At 37.9% G+C, this 17,312-nt stretch overlaps 3 protein-coding genes across 6 annotated transcripts in view; 1 reads left to right on the top strand and 2 right to left on the bottom strand.

Moving 5' to 3' along the window:
* shroom2a (shroom family member 2a) overlaps positions 1 to 7,280 on the bottom strand; it is a 42,148-nt gene extending 34,868 nt beyond the window's left edge. For 2 of the 3 annotated variants that reach the window (XM_085264770.1, XM_085264771.1), the window contains exon 1: positions 7,074 to 7,280. In XM_085264770.1, coding sequence (XP_085120896.1) covers positions 7,074 to 7,280 — 207 coding nt within the window. Of the gene's footprint in view, positions 1 to 5,546; positions 5,668 to 7,073 lie in introns of those variants that run through there. The other variant, XM_085264772.1, reaches the window with a different exon arrangement.
* Positions 7,163 to 17,312, bottom strand: part of LOC146546692 (AP-1 complex subunit sigma-2) — a 40,236-nt gene continuing 30,086 nt past the window's right edge. The window contains exon 5 of the mRNA XM_085264782.1: positions 7,163 to 7,287. Within this exon, the coding sequence (XP_085120908.1) occupies positions 7,270 to 7,287 (18 nt within the window). The 3' untranslated portion in view covers positions 7,163 to 7,269. The remainder of the gene's footprint in view (positions 7,288 to 17,312) is intronic.
* LOC146546693 (synapse-associated protein 1-like) lies at positions 11,889 to 17,297 on the top strand. Of its 2 annotated transcripts, XM_085264774.1 has the most exons (10): positions 11,889 to 11,954; positions 12,099 to 12,267; positions 12,653 to 12,771; positions 12,866 to 12,932; positions 13,171 to 13,244; positions 13,328 to 13,467; positions 13,572 to 13,723; positions 15,171 to 15,217; positions 16,059 to 16,203; positions 16,293 to 17,297. In XM_085264774.1, exons 1-10 carry the CDS (start codon positions 11,889 to 11,891, stop codon positions 16,418 to 16,420), a joined length of 1,107 nt encoding a protein of 368 aa, XP_085120900.1. In that variant the 3' UTR covers positions 16,421 to 17,297. The 2 variants fall into 2 exon arrangements, with proteins under 2 accessions (XP_085120900.1, XP_085120899.1); XM_085264773.1 differs by having other exon boundaries at positions 11,934 to 12,267.

The raw sequence follows: 17,312 nt of genomic DNA, 5'->3' as shown, positions 1-17,312 counted from the left end.
TATGGGTGTGACATATAGGGTTAACTGGGCAACTAGGACCAGAAGAATCCACTAGAGGCCAACCTTCAGCTAAAAAGATATGAGGTGCTGTCAACGAATAGTCTGAATTTGTTTACATAATCAAATACTTGAAGTTCTTTAGTCTTGCTAACGCTTTCAGGGTATTTTTATACGTAAAAGTAACAGCTAATAGCTGTAGCTTGCACATGAAAAAAATACATATACAACCTCATACTTGACAGGTGCTAAGAGAGAAGTGGGGCATAAATACCTATTTAAATACCCACTCACAACTGATACAGTGGCATACTCGGGAGCTGGCAGGTGAAAGAGCATTTAATGTTTGACTTGTGTTCCTATATGCGCAGGAACACTAACTTTTACATCACAGAAGGACAGAAACAAGTTTAAAAAAATACCTTTAAAAAAATAACTTTCAGTATAAAAATTGAGGTAAAAACTGTTTTCTTCAAACTGCTGTTTAGGCAGTGCACATACAAGAAAAGCTGTTTTCAAGATCAGCAACTTGCCCATGACACCCTTGGGCTACATGCAAGTCTCTTCATTTCATACAAATTAACACAAAACATAGAAGGAAAAGAAGATTTGAATAATGTAAATCTAACGGTTCCGGAGAACAGCTTAAAAACCACACAAAATGTCAGGGCTTTTGTTCATATGACATGAAGGCAGGGGATTCACATTGCTTCTTCCAGCATGTTTCACCATTAAAGCTCAATCAGCATGAACCATACCATGCTCTTTGTTTACCATCTCCTTTCAGGCTGCAATCAGTTTGACTGCAGCCATCCTGGACTCCTCAAAAATAGCCCTCTGTCCCCATGTGGGTCATGAAGGGAAGGATGTGGTGGCGATGAGGGTAAGGGATGAGTCTTTTCTACTGACAGATCTCCTGCGCAGTGTGCTGAACACACAGCTTATGTATCATGTTTGCACACATTACTAAGAATAGTCACTGTACTTTGACAAAGCTCGAGCAAGGAAGGAGAAAAAAAAAAAAAAACTCACTGAAAGTAACCCCAAAGTGAACTTTTTTTCAATAATATTGAGCACTTTTTAAGACACTTTACAAACATCTGCTTGTGACCCACACATCTGTGACAGTTATTCACCTCGATATTTTATTGCCATCAATTCTAAGCAGGCGGGAATAAATTACTGGACACCATTTCTGTCATGACACTTTCAGAAGTACAAGTGATAGAAGAGTATTCACACTTCTTTTGAACAATCTGTACCAACTATTTTGAGTATGTTTAAAATTATATGCTCTAAATCCATATGGCGTACTAAAAAAAACTAACAAAAAACTGAATATGGAACGGTTTCCAAACAAATACCAGAGCAATCCGCTGCTTCTTCAGGCAGACTTTCATCCTGTGGCTGAACTCCAACTCAGACTAGAGCTGGTCACCATTGTTCTGTTGATTAACTTGGTGTAGCAGCACTCAAAGCAACTGTCCACTTGATGTAGATTTTGGTTAAAGTGGATCTTCAGAACCTGCGCTTTGTACTATGAACCAAGTTCAACATACCCAAGATATGAATTCCTCAAAGTTTCTTTTTGGGGTGGCTTAGGCTCAAGATGTACAGCAGATCATCCATCAATAAGAAGGTTGGCGATCCGATCCCTAGCTGCTCTAGCCTCCTTGCCAAAGCATGCAAGATATGAGGTTCCTGACAGACATCTCTCTGTTCTGAAGTCTTTTGCCCCACATGAACCATAATCCTGCTCTATGAATCATCGTTTCTTAAGAGGTTGAGCAATTCTAGAGCACTCAAAACTACGCGGTCACAAAGAGGATTCATTAATTGCTAAAACCTGTTCACCTGCGCGTGATTTATCACGGCATGTAAGCACAGAGACATTGAAGGATGTCTTTAAGAGCAAACTATATGTTGCTACATATAAAATGTAGCCCTTAGTGGAGGAAACATATTAGGGCTGCATACCCAGCTGTCTTGTGTAAAACAGGATTATTTAAGTTTACTGGGGCTAAGGGCTTTAAGTCCACGAAGACCTTGAGCATAACTGAGCTATGAGAAGAATGTTCAGAATTTTAATTAGATCCAGGATATTTTTAACCAGTAGCCTGAACCTGTCATCAAACTCTGGGCCCATTTACAATAAAATATTTAACTGAAGGGACCTAAGAGAAAAAGAGCCAACAAAAGTACTGATTTAAGCAGACAAATAGGGAGACTATGCCCTTTTGGTTGATACATGAAAGACATACTTGCCAAAACCAAATTAGGTGCTTAATGCTCATTACTCACACTGAAACTGGATTTCACAAAAAGTCATGGACCTATTAGAAACCAAAACTAAGAGGAAAAACTATGAACTGTAAAGAGAGGTGTAGGTTATTAAGACCGAAGCCTTGATGGCACAATGTCAGTATTTTTCTTTGTTTTTTCATGTTGGGTTAGGTCAGTGATGCCATTTACATCAATCAACTTCCCTGTGAACTGGCTGAAACTGACTCTCACATTAATATAGCAATAAAACTCAAGATTCAAGGATAACCTTTATTGTCAAAGCACTGCAGTGCAGAAACAATGAACCTGGGTAGGCAATCCTTGGTTAGCCTTCACAAAAAGTGGATTCTCTCCACAATCGTTTATGGTCACTGGACTCAGGGCATTTCTTTTCTTTCTGAAATCTGCCACGGTCTCCTCTGTCTTGCTGTTGAGCATAAGACTGCTACTGGAGCTGCCATGTTCATTACCTTTCGCCTGTGTGTATTCTTATTGTTGGAGATAAACCAATGTCTGTTGGGTCATCTGTTCTGTCATCTTGTTTGACAGTAAAGATTATGGATAAAGAGTGAATACAGAAGAAGGCTCAACCTAGACCTCCTGGGGAAGGCCTGTGCTCATGGTGATAGTGGGAGATGTGTTTGAGTAACCTGAAATTCTATAGAGGGTTCCTGGAGGTACGGTTACATTTTTCTGTTTAATGCCATGCTTTACGTCAACACTCACTAGAGAATAACTCATGCGTCACCAGACCGAGATAAGCCAACGTTTCTAGTTAGAAATTGCCTCGATTGCTGTGACAGTCTCTGTGTACTGATAAAAGGCATCTATCCATCTATTTTCTGCCTCTTATAGGACAAAACAGCTGAGCAGAGTGGAGGTTTGCTAATGACTTGGAAGTCTGGAGCTATTGCGGTGATTACTGGTTTATTTTCAGGTAGCATTAGCAAAGAAATATCTCCAGTGCGGAACAGGGTAAAGCCCTGAATGCATTGTTTAGATTTGTGTAAACACAATCCAGTACATTCTTGCGCCTTGTATGACGCTTGACACTCCGGTGAAATTAACGAAAAGGTGTTAGCTTGGTTAAAGTCCATAGTGACAGTGAAAACTTCTTCTGGATGCAAGTTCTGATATTTGCTAATGGCAAAGTGTAACATTTCATGTACTAACATAGCATTAGTTTGCAGTGTTATTTAGACTGCAATTATCCCTTGAGATGATAGAAAGGCCAGGACCTAACCATGATGTATTCTAGGTCTGGAATACACCATACAATCATACTTTGCAATGTTATTCTCAGTTGTACTTCATCCAGCCTTTTAACAATGGAGCGAATATGGTTGGATGGCAAGAAATATGGTTGGATGTGGTAATTTGTAAGGTGCAGCCTTCAGCCTGGAATATATCCCCGCTCCCTTTATGATGTGCTGCCATCAGGGCCCTTATTTGGCATCTGTCTGCTTGGATCGTAAACCAAGCAGATCACGTTACTGGAGAAATCTCAAATCAAATTAATTTTCACTCAAAAATATGAGCTACAAGCAAACACTATAAGACTGAGATGGCTGTAGGTTACTTCTACTTCAATGGCGAATTGAATTTAACTCTTTAACATAATAAGGTCCAGGCTGTCATCACTGATAACCCCAAGCTTAACTCTCTGCTATCGAAACATGTACTTTGTTTTTAAAAAACTGTTCTCAGAAGACTTGGGAAACAAAACAAAATTATCATTCTAACTGGAACACATCAAAAACTATTCAAATGCTTTTTGCCTAAAAGGGGAAAAAACAAGGTGAGGGTTTGTGTCATCACTGATGAAGTTTTAGACCTCACAGGGTTGACTGGGGCTGAATGTCAAATTGGATACTGGAAAGTGAAAAGTGGGTGAAGTACAGGAAACTACCAAAGGTGTGAAGTTCCTGCATTGTCATGCTTGAGTTCTGATACAGCGCGACTGTATCTATGACACAGCCTGACGGGTACTTTCCCAGAAATATGAAGAGATGTAATCATGACACAGACCCTAACAATATGCAGTATAAACACAATATTTTGATGAGCACAAAGAAGATAATGGGATAATGTGAATTTTCATAACTCTAACAATCCGTGTATGGACTTGGCCGGTTATAAAGTGTCCTCTTTTCCACTGTGTCAGTAAACATAACACTTCAAGTTAAACATGATCAGTTTCACTTGTGATAGCAGAGCAATGCAAACACACCAGCCTTGAGTATAAGTGCAAACAACATCACGATGGCAGGGTTTCAGCATAGTGTACTACAAATGTAGTTGCACATGGCCTAGCAGCACACCACTAGTCTAACTTTTCTTCAAATTGAACAACTATTAAGAGTTCATTCTAGCTCACATGTGCCACTCTTGCACATGAAGGCACAAAAACAGCCAACAAAGGATTGTGATGTTTTTGTTGACACATGTCCAAAAAGACTAAAACTAAAGAGAATTCCTCTCTTACCATTTTAATACATATTATTTTTTAACTTAAGTTAGATTGTGTTTCTTTACCAACTAAGGCATTTTTACATGACTTGTTTTATTAGTTTTTGTTTACCATGTTCCAAGGCTTACCCTCCAACTAATCTGCACTTTCACCTACGTGTGTCATTGTTTAGGCAAAAAGGAGAAATGCTCTTAATTTTGTCCTCCTATCAATCAGAAAGAACACGAGGTTTGGTTGCATCATCGTCTAGTTAACCCAAATAATTCACCAACCCACCTTCATAAATCACTGCTTATAATCTGAGAGCCACTCCAAAAGAGCACAAATCACTAACCCCGATTTAATTCATCCCATCATGCCATTCCAGTAGGCTTCGAACTGTCATGGATAATTCACTACATTTAGAAAATCAAACAAAGCAGCATTCCTCCCCAGATCCTGGCACCACAAGCTTTCCTCCAAATGAAATCTACCCCAGCACAAAAGTAAGAGAAAGCAAATATCCAGGTGAGATATAATAACACTGACCAGAGGCTAAGTGACAGCTAACTAAACTCTGTTAAATCCTAGCCATGACTAATTCACTTATGAGATTATTAAGAAAAATTACACCAACTAGGAAAGAGTCTGAAAAAAATCTATTAAATATTTTACAGATCAAAAGCTGCGAGTAAAGAGTTAACATCTCATCATCTGATCCAAACAGGTCCGCTTCTGTTGGTCCTTATTATGATGTTCAGGGCCAGAACATTAGTAATAAATACTGACACCAACAAACCAAAAAACTGCAGCATACCATGAAATGGATAGCTCGTAAACAGTCAGGATGCGAGTCATTTCAATCACGTTTGCGGGGTGGCAGTGGTCCTAAGTGTCCTGTGGTGGAGTCTCATCCATCTGGGATGGACTTTGGAACGTCAACACAGGAATGGCAAACTAAGACCAAGCAATGCCACAGCTCCCAACAAACAGCAGTTGGTATTTTACCGAGTCAAATAACTAGCAAGGTCTTTTGTTGTCAATCATTACACAGTCTACACAGAAATGAGCTTACAGTGAGGGTTCATTGAGGTCTGAGAGCTGACTGGCAGGCTCTGTGGTTACACACTCTCCTCCTGCTGGGTGCTGTACGCAAACTGCAGCTCACGTAAACACCCACATAGCAAATGAGATATGGTGCTTGACCTGTTTAATGTTTAGGTTTCGGGGATTTAAAATGCTGACTTTAGTCAAATAACAGCAGCTCACACTGAAATATTACACAAGAAACTGAAAAAAAATAATTATGAAAAACACATGTATGAATGAAGTCTGTACCAGGGATGGGCAACATCCTTCTTCAGAGGGGCAGACTGATTTTGATTTAGTAATCAACGAGCACCACACTGAATAACATAATACACATTGTTAGTGGTTTTTCCTTCATATTAAAAGGACAATCCACATTCTCTTCGTTTTAAAGTTCAGTCAACACCACACAGTGCGCACCGACCCTTCCCATCTCATTTTCCTGTTTTAGCAGGCTGGTCGCTGTTACCCTCATCCTGTGATTGGACGAACTAACTCCACCGTCTTGAACTGCAGCTGGTGACGGTCAGCCTTATTCTGCTGTGAGCTGCTGCCCAGAGCTCTCTGAGGCAAACCATAGCCCAAGATGATGGAGCTTGAGTCCATCTGAGGGATGAGAGGCTCAGTGAAGAATCAGCTGATATTTGCTTTTTAATGCAGGTGCACACTGTTCCTGTCCAAGGTACACTTTTTAAAAAAAATGTTGTTTTAAATAGAGAGAGAGAGAGCAAGAGAGAGAGAGAGAGAGAGAGACATGCAAAGGCCCCCTAGGTCGGACTTGAAGCCGGAGCGGCCGCTCTCAGCCGTATGGCACGTGGTCAGTGCCCTCAAGCTACACTTTTTATTGATTGTTTTTTTTGTTTAGTTTTTTTGAAGCGGGGAGGTTGTTTTGTTTGAGGACATCAGCAGCCCAATTGAGATCGTCAATTTGTTGTATTTTGTCCATGGGTGATCTATGACAGCTATTGAAAATTTACCAAACCACTAAATATAATCATTTATAACATTTCTTTAAAGTCCTTAAATCAAAATTGAGCAATACATCAGACTAAAACTTTGACCTCTACATCCCTATGAAAAATCAGAGCATGGCATCACTGTCTGAATAAAAAAAAAAAAACATTTAAAAAGATGAAATTCAAAAGCTTGACTAGATTTTTTTAAAAAAGCATTAGATCCTGCTCTCTTACTCACAACCTCAGCACTTTAACTCTTACCTGTGTTTACTATAAAAAGACTAAATGAAAATATTTACCTTTGTTATGAGCAGTGGCTCCCGGTGTTCAAGTCCCCCTCTGAGCGTGAACCCCCACGGGGCACCTCCTGACAGAAATACTTCCACCAGCTTGAAGCTCTCACAGTCTCTGCTCCTCTGATCCAGATCTCCTGATTTCTGCACCACATGCCAAAAGCTCTCCGTTTCTGTACAGCGCAGATCATTTTTATATCCTTCAGCATCCATTGTACTGCTATAAAAGTAAAAAAAAAAAAAAGGAGAGATAGATATCCAGTCAATATATCATAATGGGTACTGTTCTAAAATAATAGTTTACCACAGGGGACTGTTTCCATAAGGCTTATTGTTTGGTCCAGTCTATTTCTAACGCATACCATTTTAGCACAGTTTGTCCCAGTGATATGCTGATGACACAAAGCTGTAACTCCCATTGAAATCAACTCAATGAACTCATCACTTTCTGCATCTCTTCCACTGGCTAAAAAATAAACTACTGACTTTTTATTAATAATGTGTCACATACCAGTGGCTGGAAAAACTTAAAGACTCTGAATTAGACTGGTTGATAAGATGTTTCACTGTAAATTAAGAGCCATGTAACCACTACAGTTTGTCACCAAGATCACACAAAAACTACCACAGCCATACAGACACTTACTACAAACACTATACGCCTCATAGGATTCATATCTTCCTTCAAAAGACATAAGTTCTTGAGGTGAATAAAGGGCCTAAAGGTCATAGAATAAAATGCTATCTTTTAGTTTGAGGCATTTTGAAGATCCGTAGGACTAGAAAAGCACTTCATAAACACCAGTTCATCTCCAGTTTTCATATGAGACAACATACATGATGCCATGGCTATTGACACATCAGTACAAATCTTTCCTGGCGTATACCACAATACCTGTATTGTATTTTGTTGATATTTTTTACTAACTGAAGTCCCTCTATTGAGCTTTTTACTTGGCAATTATTTGTTAATTTATTTATTTATTTATTTTTAAAACAGAGCTCATTTCTTTGTTTTACTTTTTAAAAATGTTATAAAACTCCTTTATTTTGTTTATTTTTACCTTACTGAGCTACCTTGTCTTGTCAAGTTTTGTACTTTATTTGAGCTATTTGGCGGCATGTTATATTTAATGTTTTGGCTGCTGCAACACCGGCTCAACTTCTAACCAGGATTCCTTCTGTCCTCCAAATTCCTGAGTGTTGACCATACTGAAAAAGTCTTTTAGCACAGAACACATCCTGACTAAAAGATGGGCCTGGTATCAAAATGTAGGTTAAAAAAAAAAAAAAAAAAAAAAAAGGGAACCTTTGAAATAATGTAACATGTTTTCACCAGCCACCTATCCCATATGCAGATGTGTCATATAAAAGTCTACCCAAAATTTTGCAGTTTTTGAAGTTTTCCTCCAGTGAATCATCAGGAAACAGGCAAAGGTTCCAGAGTGCCAGTGACTGTTTCTGTTACTCTGTTTCACAGACATTAAATTGATACAGCTGCTATTGAAACTCTGTTATATCCCGTGATAATGATGCTCAGAGCTGATTATAGAAAAAAAAAATGGCCCAAACAAAGATTTTGGCTTTTGATTGACTTCGCAGTACTTTGTGACAGAGCATAACGTGTTTTTCAGCCATGAAAAACTTATGTAGATATCTCCAGTTGATATGAACTTATGAGGGTTTAAAAATGCTTGAAAAAACTACATTTCAACCCACCCGTATGTACTTCGAGGCACTCCAATTCTGAAAAAATTCAGGAAATGAAGACAAAACTTTATTTAATATACTAAAATTACTGAACAAAATAACATAAGTTGATTTTATATGAAATGAGCCACAGTGCAGATTAGATTATATAAAAAAGTGACGAGACAGTAAACAAATTAAGAAATAAAAGGTAAACTGGGAAAGTAAAAACACTTTGGAAGCTGAACTGAGCGGAACTATAAGAAATAAAACATATTAAAAACTAAATAAAAACGCCTGAAAAATAACGCGGACTCTGGTTACAGTGACAAAACATTGGATTTAGGGCTCTTATTTTGAAAGGAACCTACCACGAACATGCAGACTTTCATTTATTAACTTCTTTAAGTGATAAAATATCTTCTACGTCCATCTGTACGGAGCTCTGCGAGACTAAAGCAGGAAACCTGTAACACCTGTTGTTGTCAAACTGCAGACAGGGTGATTTAAACTTAATGCTCTTACGTGCGAGAGAATTAAACGCACCAGCAGCACAATGGAAACCATCCAGCTCAACCACCAAATAAGCCGAGTAACACCGACCTGGTCGCTCACATAGGCAACACAAACTTCGTCCCACACCAGCAAAATCAAAGAAACTCACCTACTCCATGAGGTGCGCAGCTATTTTGGGAAAAATATTACAAAAGTCGCTCTGAAACGGCGGACCTTACCTGAGAATCCAAGTTTTGGATGAACCGGTGAACAGGAAAGCTTCGTCGGGTTGGCACGGAGTAATATCCCAGGTTTACGTTACACATACTTCATCTTTTTTAACTGGTTTTATTTTAAAAGGAACAACTTTTTAAAAAATAAATCGTACGCTAACTCTTAAACGAAGTGGCGACCTTACGCTGTTTCAAACGCAGCAGCTCCAGCCGTATCCTCCTACTTCATGTTACAAACCGAGAACGACACACTGACACACTCGGGAGAGGTTAAATCAGCTAAGCTAAACTAGCTCCATCCATGGACTGCAGGGATAACAAGTGTGGCAGAACAAAGCTGCAGCGCAAGCGCGACACCTACCGTTAGCCAAAAGGAAAGGCGGGAAGAACAAGCAAGTGTAATCTAAAACGGCTAATTTTAGTAATAATATTAAATAAAAACTGACAAACACGTTACGTAGTAACTATACCTATATTTCTACTTTCCCACTTTATTTATCCAAATAAATAACCTCTTATTTTGGTTTTAGTCATGGACAGAGACAGAATTAAAATCTGTGGGAGAATTCTTTTATTAGCTAATGAGGAATTTGAATGCAGCAGCACATCTCAAAGAAGTTGGGACAGGTGCAAAACAACTCTGGAAAAGTAAGAAGTACTAAAATAAAACAGCTGGAGTAACATTTCATAACTAATCAGACTGTCAGCAGTTCAGTACCATGATTGCATATAAAAACAGCAGCTTAAAGAGGCACAGGTTCTCAGAAGTAAAGATGGGCAGTTTCACCAGTCTGCAAAAAATTGCATCTACAAATTACAGATTAACTTCAAAATACTGTACCTCAGTATAAACTGTGAAGACTTTGTATTGTAGATCTCATGATCTACAGTACATCTGTGCAAGCGACAAGGCTAAAGACCACTTCCAGAAATAACTGTATTATAACAGAGTTCACTGTACCATCCAAAACCAAAGGTGAAAGCTCCATATGTGAACATCATCCAGCAATACTGTCATTTTCTATGGGTCTAATTTAGTTTAGAATAGACCAAGGTAACTTAGAAACTGCTGTGTGGTTAGATGAATCAGAATTTGAAATTTTTTATGCAGAACATCAATGCTGCATCCCTGACAGTGGTTCAATCCATGAGAGCTACTCAAAGATTTTGATACCCAGACTTCATGTGCGCTCTGCTGATATCTGCTGATGTCTGATCTGGTCAGCATCTCATTATCTACAAACTCGTTAATAGCACTGATTAATGGGTTTCAGGCCTAAGAAGCAGAGCGGAAGAGGGCTGCAGACTGAGAAGCAGTGTGCAACTGGATGCAGTTGTGGATGGTGTGATAAACTGTTGTTGTTCTACTTTTACAATAATTAATTTATTTGTGTTTTTTTTTTCTTATTTTGTTGTAGCTGTGAGATCAGTTTTAAAATGTAGGCAATGTTCAATCTGTCTCACAATCATTGCTCTGTTTTTTTATACTGTCTTTGTTTTAGCATAACTAAACTAATACCACGTTATTCCAAATAAAATTTTAACTTTTCTATTAAGTTCTTCAAATGCAATTAATATTCAAATGTGTTAGCTATGTTAGCTTTGTTTATTAGTTAATCCCAGTGTACATTTTTCCTTTACAATCTTTGATGAAATAATCTTAATTATTTGTAAAACTAATAAAACTTTTAAAACGTGTGCCTCTTAAAAGTGTGGAAGACGCAATTAAAAAGCAAACAAACAAAAAGAAAAACACTAATCAATGTATATTTATGAGTACAATATTTTTTTCTATTTCATATCCTCAAAAATTCATTACTGTACCTTTAAACACATTCAAATTATTGTTTAAATATGTACACAGGCGAAAAAAAAACAAATATTAGCCACGTAATTGGGCTATTTTCTCATACGCTTAATTTTACTGTCATGCTTCTTATTCCAAAAATGCAGAGTTGCTAGTGTAGCTATCCTTGTGAATATCATGCATTCTTATTATATTTTGGTTCAGAGCCATTAAGTAAATAAAAAAGTAAATAAATAAAGCACACATGAATGAACTCTGAATATTATGAGCTGCTGTATGGTTATTATGTGCACTAAAAATTTCGTTATCAGTTTTTACAATACAGCAACAGCTGCTGCAACTATAATGCTAATTTTGCTACCTCGCCACCTAGCCGTTTGGTAATGAATAAAAGACTTAAAGAGAATATAAAACTCCGATCGTCTCATTTTTCGGTGTACTACCGCTACAGCTATCATGTTGCAAAGCTGTTGTTTTTTGTCTCTCTGTGGGTGACTTTATACAATCACGAGGAATAAAAGTCCGATAGAAACGTATAATTTTCTGAAACGTCGGTGAATGAAACGAAGGCGGAATCCACTCAGAGCGTTCCTTTCCATGACAACCACAACTACGGATGGTAGGTTAGCTCAAACCAGATGGGACAACGATTCGCGGAAGTGGGTAAGAGGTGAAACTTGACGAGTAGCCATCACATAAGTTTTTAACTATCGGAAAACTAAACTTTAGAGTTTAAAAGGCATAGTTAGAGCATGTTAAATAACTCATTTTAAAGTATTTAGACTAAATACATAAAGTATGTTTAAGAACTGGTCAAGCTGGCTTGGAGCAGAGAAAGAAAGCGGCCAAGTTACAGAAGAGCCTGCTGATGCTAACGAAGAAAAACGCTTTAGTGAAATAAACAAACCGAGCGACCAGCAGGGCAGAGATGCTGGGACAGATGCTCAGCTTCTCCAAAAAGCAAAAGGTTTCAGTGGTGAGTCCGCTGCAGTCCACATATTGTTGTTGTGTTTCTTAATGTTTTGGTTTTGTGGTCAGTTTTTATAGGTTTTTAGCACGATTTGAGCTTTGGGGAGAAATCATTGATTACAATACAAACAAATCAATTTGTGATGATAGCTACCTTATAGTCATCCACTATCAGATTTGACTTTCATTATAGTTAACTGAAATTACTTATGTTTTAAAATTGCACCTCTTGTAGTTTGTTTAGATGATGCTCATTTTGGATTCTTTTGTAAATGCAACTTTCACTTATGATTATTTTTGATAATGTATTATTCTGCTGATTATTTTCTCCATTTGTTGATTAATTGCAACTATGCAACACAGTAATGTGGGTTTTTCTGGCTTCTTTACAGGTTACATTTATAATTTTGCCAGCAGCGCCTCAAAAAAATTATCTGAGTCCGTAGTAGAAACAGCTCAAACCTTAAAGAAGAGCGTGGAGGAGGGGAAGATCAGTGGAATTATTGATAAGGTGAAAAGTTTCATCTATTGTCTGAGGCTGATATCAAGTTTTTACTATTTAGGGTAAGTTTGGAATGTTTGAAGGTTTGTTCTTCTTCCCTTAGACCATTTTGGGTGATTTCCAGAAGGAACAAGAAAGGTTTGTTCAGGAGAAAAGAGCTAAAGAGTATGGTGAGTACTTCTGTTGTGTACTTATGACATGAAATGTAACAAAAGCTCTTTTAATTGATGTAGATGTTTGATTTAAAATCAACAGTGCTGATGCACAGAAAATGCGTTTTTGTCCACAAACATGTGGACCAAACTGTATATCGGTTTTTAATCATTAATTAAAGCTTACATTTAATTGTAGCTGAAAAATATTTTCAGAACACCTCAGAACATCTCTGCTGCTTTTCGCCGCTTGTAGGTGCTGCTGTGCCTCTATGGGTGGGTTATAATGAAGAGGATGCCATACAGGAACAAATATTAGCTCTCTCAGCTGTAAATATCTTTAAAAAGCATTTCATTTATTATAGAAAGTTACTTAAATTATGCCTCACTGTAACTTTACTGCATTGTTTCAGGATAAAAGAAATTTTTTGCGTGACCCCCCTGCTGGGGTGCAGTTTTACTTTGACTTTGACCAAATGTATCCAGTCGCCATGGTTATGCTAGAGGAAGACGAGCTCCTGAGGAAGATGCGCTTCCATCTGGTCCCCAAACAGTGAGTGTGTCATAAGTTAACTATGTTAACTGCTGTGTTTTCAATGTGAGCCTCCCTGCATCCCTCAGGGGTGACTGCGTTTTCCTCCATGCTGTTCTCCTCAGGGTGAAAGAGGAAGTCTTTTGGAAGAATTACTTCTACCGCGTGTCTTTGATAAAACAGTCGGCTCAGCTCACAGCTCTCGCAGCCCAACAGGCGGCTGAGTGGATTGATGTGAAGAAAACCTCCTACCCTTGCAAAGATCCTCATCAAAATGGTACAGTCTGCTCTCTCCTGTAAAACCTCTGCATTAAATACTGATGTTGATTTTTAAAGCTATGATATGAAAGTTGATCAAATGTAAGAATGTACAAATATGACTGTAAGTATTTGTGTAATTCTTTATCTTAGTATTCAAGGAAGATTTGTTTTGATTTTGACTGATAGCATTTCTAGTTAGAACAGAGAGTGCAAGTTTATTGTGCAATAAAGAAAAAAGTGAGTTAACTTCTGGACCTTTCTGAGCATAGAGTGAAACACGTTTTTATTTAATGGGCCACATACAGTCCAGTTTGATCTTAAGTGGATTGAATGAGCAAAAACGCTGCACAGCAACATAAAAAGTCAGTAAAAAAATTTCCTTTTGAAAAAGTACAAGTAAAAATGTATTCAGTGAACAATCCATTAAAAATGGCAAACAGACGGAGACGTCAGAAGGAAAAAAAGTGCGATCCCATCAGTATATCTCATTACATCAACTGCACATCTATAAAGCCACAAAATATTCACATGTGAATTATTTTGTAACTTAACTAAAACATCCGTGTGCTACTAGATCGTAACATTTAGATCTTAACATGCTTTTTGTGCAGTAATGTTCTTAAAACACCAAGAGTTGCAGTGTTTTGAATAATTGTACTTATTTATTTATTTTCAGTGTTCATAGTTTGTAAAGCTTTCATGAGCAGGATTAGACGATTTAACGTTCCGTTTCTGTTCCATCAACGATATGGTTGACGCTCGTGGCTTAGACTGCGTCCATAAGATGGGGAAATGTTTTAAGAAGTCCTGTTTTTAAAGGCTGAGTGTTTTCGTCATTGCTTTTTAAAAGGTAGATGTCACAATGAAGAGGACGTCATAGACAATACTCTCATACATAGTCAACTTGTAAATCCGAGACAGCTCAGTTGTGTTCACGAAGAAATCAAATGCTTTAGAGTGAGACCACAAACTAATTGGATTTTCGAATAAAGAAGCAGAGGGTCTTTTCGGCCCTAGACTTTTATACATTCTGACTTGCAACCACAGGCGTCGCCCTCTGCTGGTCATTGGAGAGCATTCAGGTTTAAGACATTTTGGGGTTGGTTTGAATTTTCAGACCCGGCAGCTCATCTTTTATATACAGTCTGTGCTTAAAGGCAACGTTAAAAGCACCATTAGGTTTGAAAAGGCATGCTCTTCGGCTCCAGGTAATGATGTGATTCCAGAAGCAGCATTTTGATCAGTAGGATCTAGCTCCACCCTCCTGCAGACTGATGCATGCTTTTGTATGAACATATAGTGTGAAAACTAATTTATCTTTTCTTGTTGTCCTGATAGCAGTGGGATTTTAAAAAAAATGTTATTAGTATTAGAACATTTTGAATATCACATTTTTCCCTTAAATACCTTTTCACAATGATGACATTTCATTTATTTATTTATTTATTTATTTATTTTTGTAGATGCCGTTAAATCAAAAGCCAGCAGCCTCCAACCAAAATCAAGTGAGGTAAGATTACCTGTTTTTAACCTCTGAGATCTAAACAATCCTGAACAAAGGCTGGCAGAATATGTGGTTTCTGGTTTTCGAAAGCTTTTCTTACATATCTCAGTTATCAGAGGATTTAAAAAAAACAAATTTAAAATGTTTTACTTTTCTTCATGTTTGTGATTTTAGTGACACGGAGTGAGTTTTTCTTATCAGTGGTCAATGAAACAAAACAAAACAAAACAAACCTCAGCAGCATGCTATGATACCTACGTGTTATAAATGACACCTTAATAGTCTTATAAAGGATACAGTAAAGGATTATTTTACTGTTAATATTTGCTGGTCATTAATATTGAATTTTGTATTATTTTGACAAGAGATTCTTCAGGTTAATTCTGATTGGCACGTGTTTTATAAGGGGTATTTATTTTTTAATGATTATCGGCTGTTTTTGTGGTTTTGTGATAAATATTTAACTGCTACTGCTCACTCTCATAACTTTATTTGAACCGAAAACACAAACTTTTCATCTTTTTGTTGGTTTTGGTTCCTGAATTTAACCAGTCAGCTGGTGGGGAAAAAGCAACTGTACAGAGAGCGAATCAGGACACAAAGAATGACCTCCAGGTTCAGTCATGTGATTTACACCACCGCCATCTGATCTAGATAATATTTATACACACACTACTCTGCGACCCTTAATCATTTATGAGGTTTTGCAAACGCTGTCATTTCATTGTTTGGTGGTAAAAAGTTAACTAATTAAAGGTAATAGTTTTATCATTTATTATTGCTGCAGAAAGGTCATTATAAAGCAGATTTTAAAGCTGAATCTGAGCTTCTGTTTGCGTTATGAAAGGATGAAGAAGAACTCTCCACCAGTCTGCAGCTGTCTGAATTTGTAAGTGATACTTTTGACTCCTGTGAGATCAACAAGGACGACCTGTGCAAAGAGATGCGAGAGCTGGTTCTGGACAAGAGGGAAAACCTAAATCCAGAGCAGGGTGAGTGCTGTGGTTAAACTGGGACATTGTACTGTGTGTGTGTGTGTGTGAGCTCAGTGTGTTTTTTTTGTTTGTTTGTTTGTTTTCAGAGGAGATGCCAGACTGGGAGAGAGAGCTGCAGGAAGAACTTCGGGAGTACGACGTGTTGGCTGACAGCGAAACCCACGATGATAACTGGGACAAGGAGATCGAAGAGATGCTGAAGGAGGAGAGTTAGAGTAATGAGCGACACCTTCAGAGGCGCTTTGGTGATTTCTTACATCTTCGGTCTTCCAACAGCTCTCCGGGGATCCATGCGCTCCCCAGATGAAGAGCTGGGAAGTTTGCATTCATGCGTGTTTAATTCAAAATGTGAAGAGAAAATGGATGTTACAAAGACAATGTGTCTCACATTAATAGAAGTTTACAGTATATATTTGTGCTTCAGGGCGGGGCTAAGTTGTGATTGATAAGTCATTAACAAATGAGCTTACAGCATTCTTGGGTTTCACAGTCAGATCCATTGTACCTCGGTTTTAAAAAGCTGAGACACTAAAGATAACCAGTTTGGGTCACATGTGACATCACAGTGGCTGTGCCCATTATTTATATGCAGTCTTTCATCATACATATTATGTGAGGCTATGGCAAAAAAACAAGCAACACACTGAAGGAAGAATACAAGCGCTGCTTCGTTTGCACAGCAGGCTTGTGTGGAAGCTACATTTCTGGCAGAAATTATATATTAAACCGGACTATGAACAGTGAAGATTCTCTGTAATTCACTAAACCAGAGATTTTAGTTTTGATCTGGAGAATTTCATGAAACCAGTGAAGTATAACTCTCAAAGTTTATCCTCGACTGAGCCACCCTTTTTCATACATACAAATGATTTGTTGGTTTGTCATGCTTTTTAAATGCTGTTAATAAAATACCTACAGGCTTTGGACTCCATGTATTTCACCAAATTTATTAAACAGATGAGTGAACATGCAGGTTTTTTGAATGCATTGTTTAATGTGAAACCATGCCGGTCCGAAGCAGTCTTCCTCTTGTTTATGTTTTTTGGGACTTTTCCCCCCTTATTTTTGTACATTAAAGATGTTTTTCTGCAGTTCCAGACATCATT

The sequence above is a fragment of the Mchenga conophoros genome, linkage group LG23, assembly GCF_057382185.1.
Source record: "Mchenga conophoros isolate Kocher_MC1m ecotype Shallow Benthic linkage group LG23, M_conophoros_male_GT1.1, whole genome shotgun sequence".
Classification (NCBI taxonomy): domain Eukaryota; kingdom Metazoa; phylum Chordata; class Actinopteri; order Cichliformes; family Cichlidae; genus Mchenga; species Mchenga conophoros.
The sequence above is the reverse complement of the archived record's forward strand: the minus strand, read 5'-3'. Positions and strand labels throughout refer to the sequence as shown.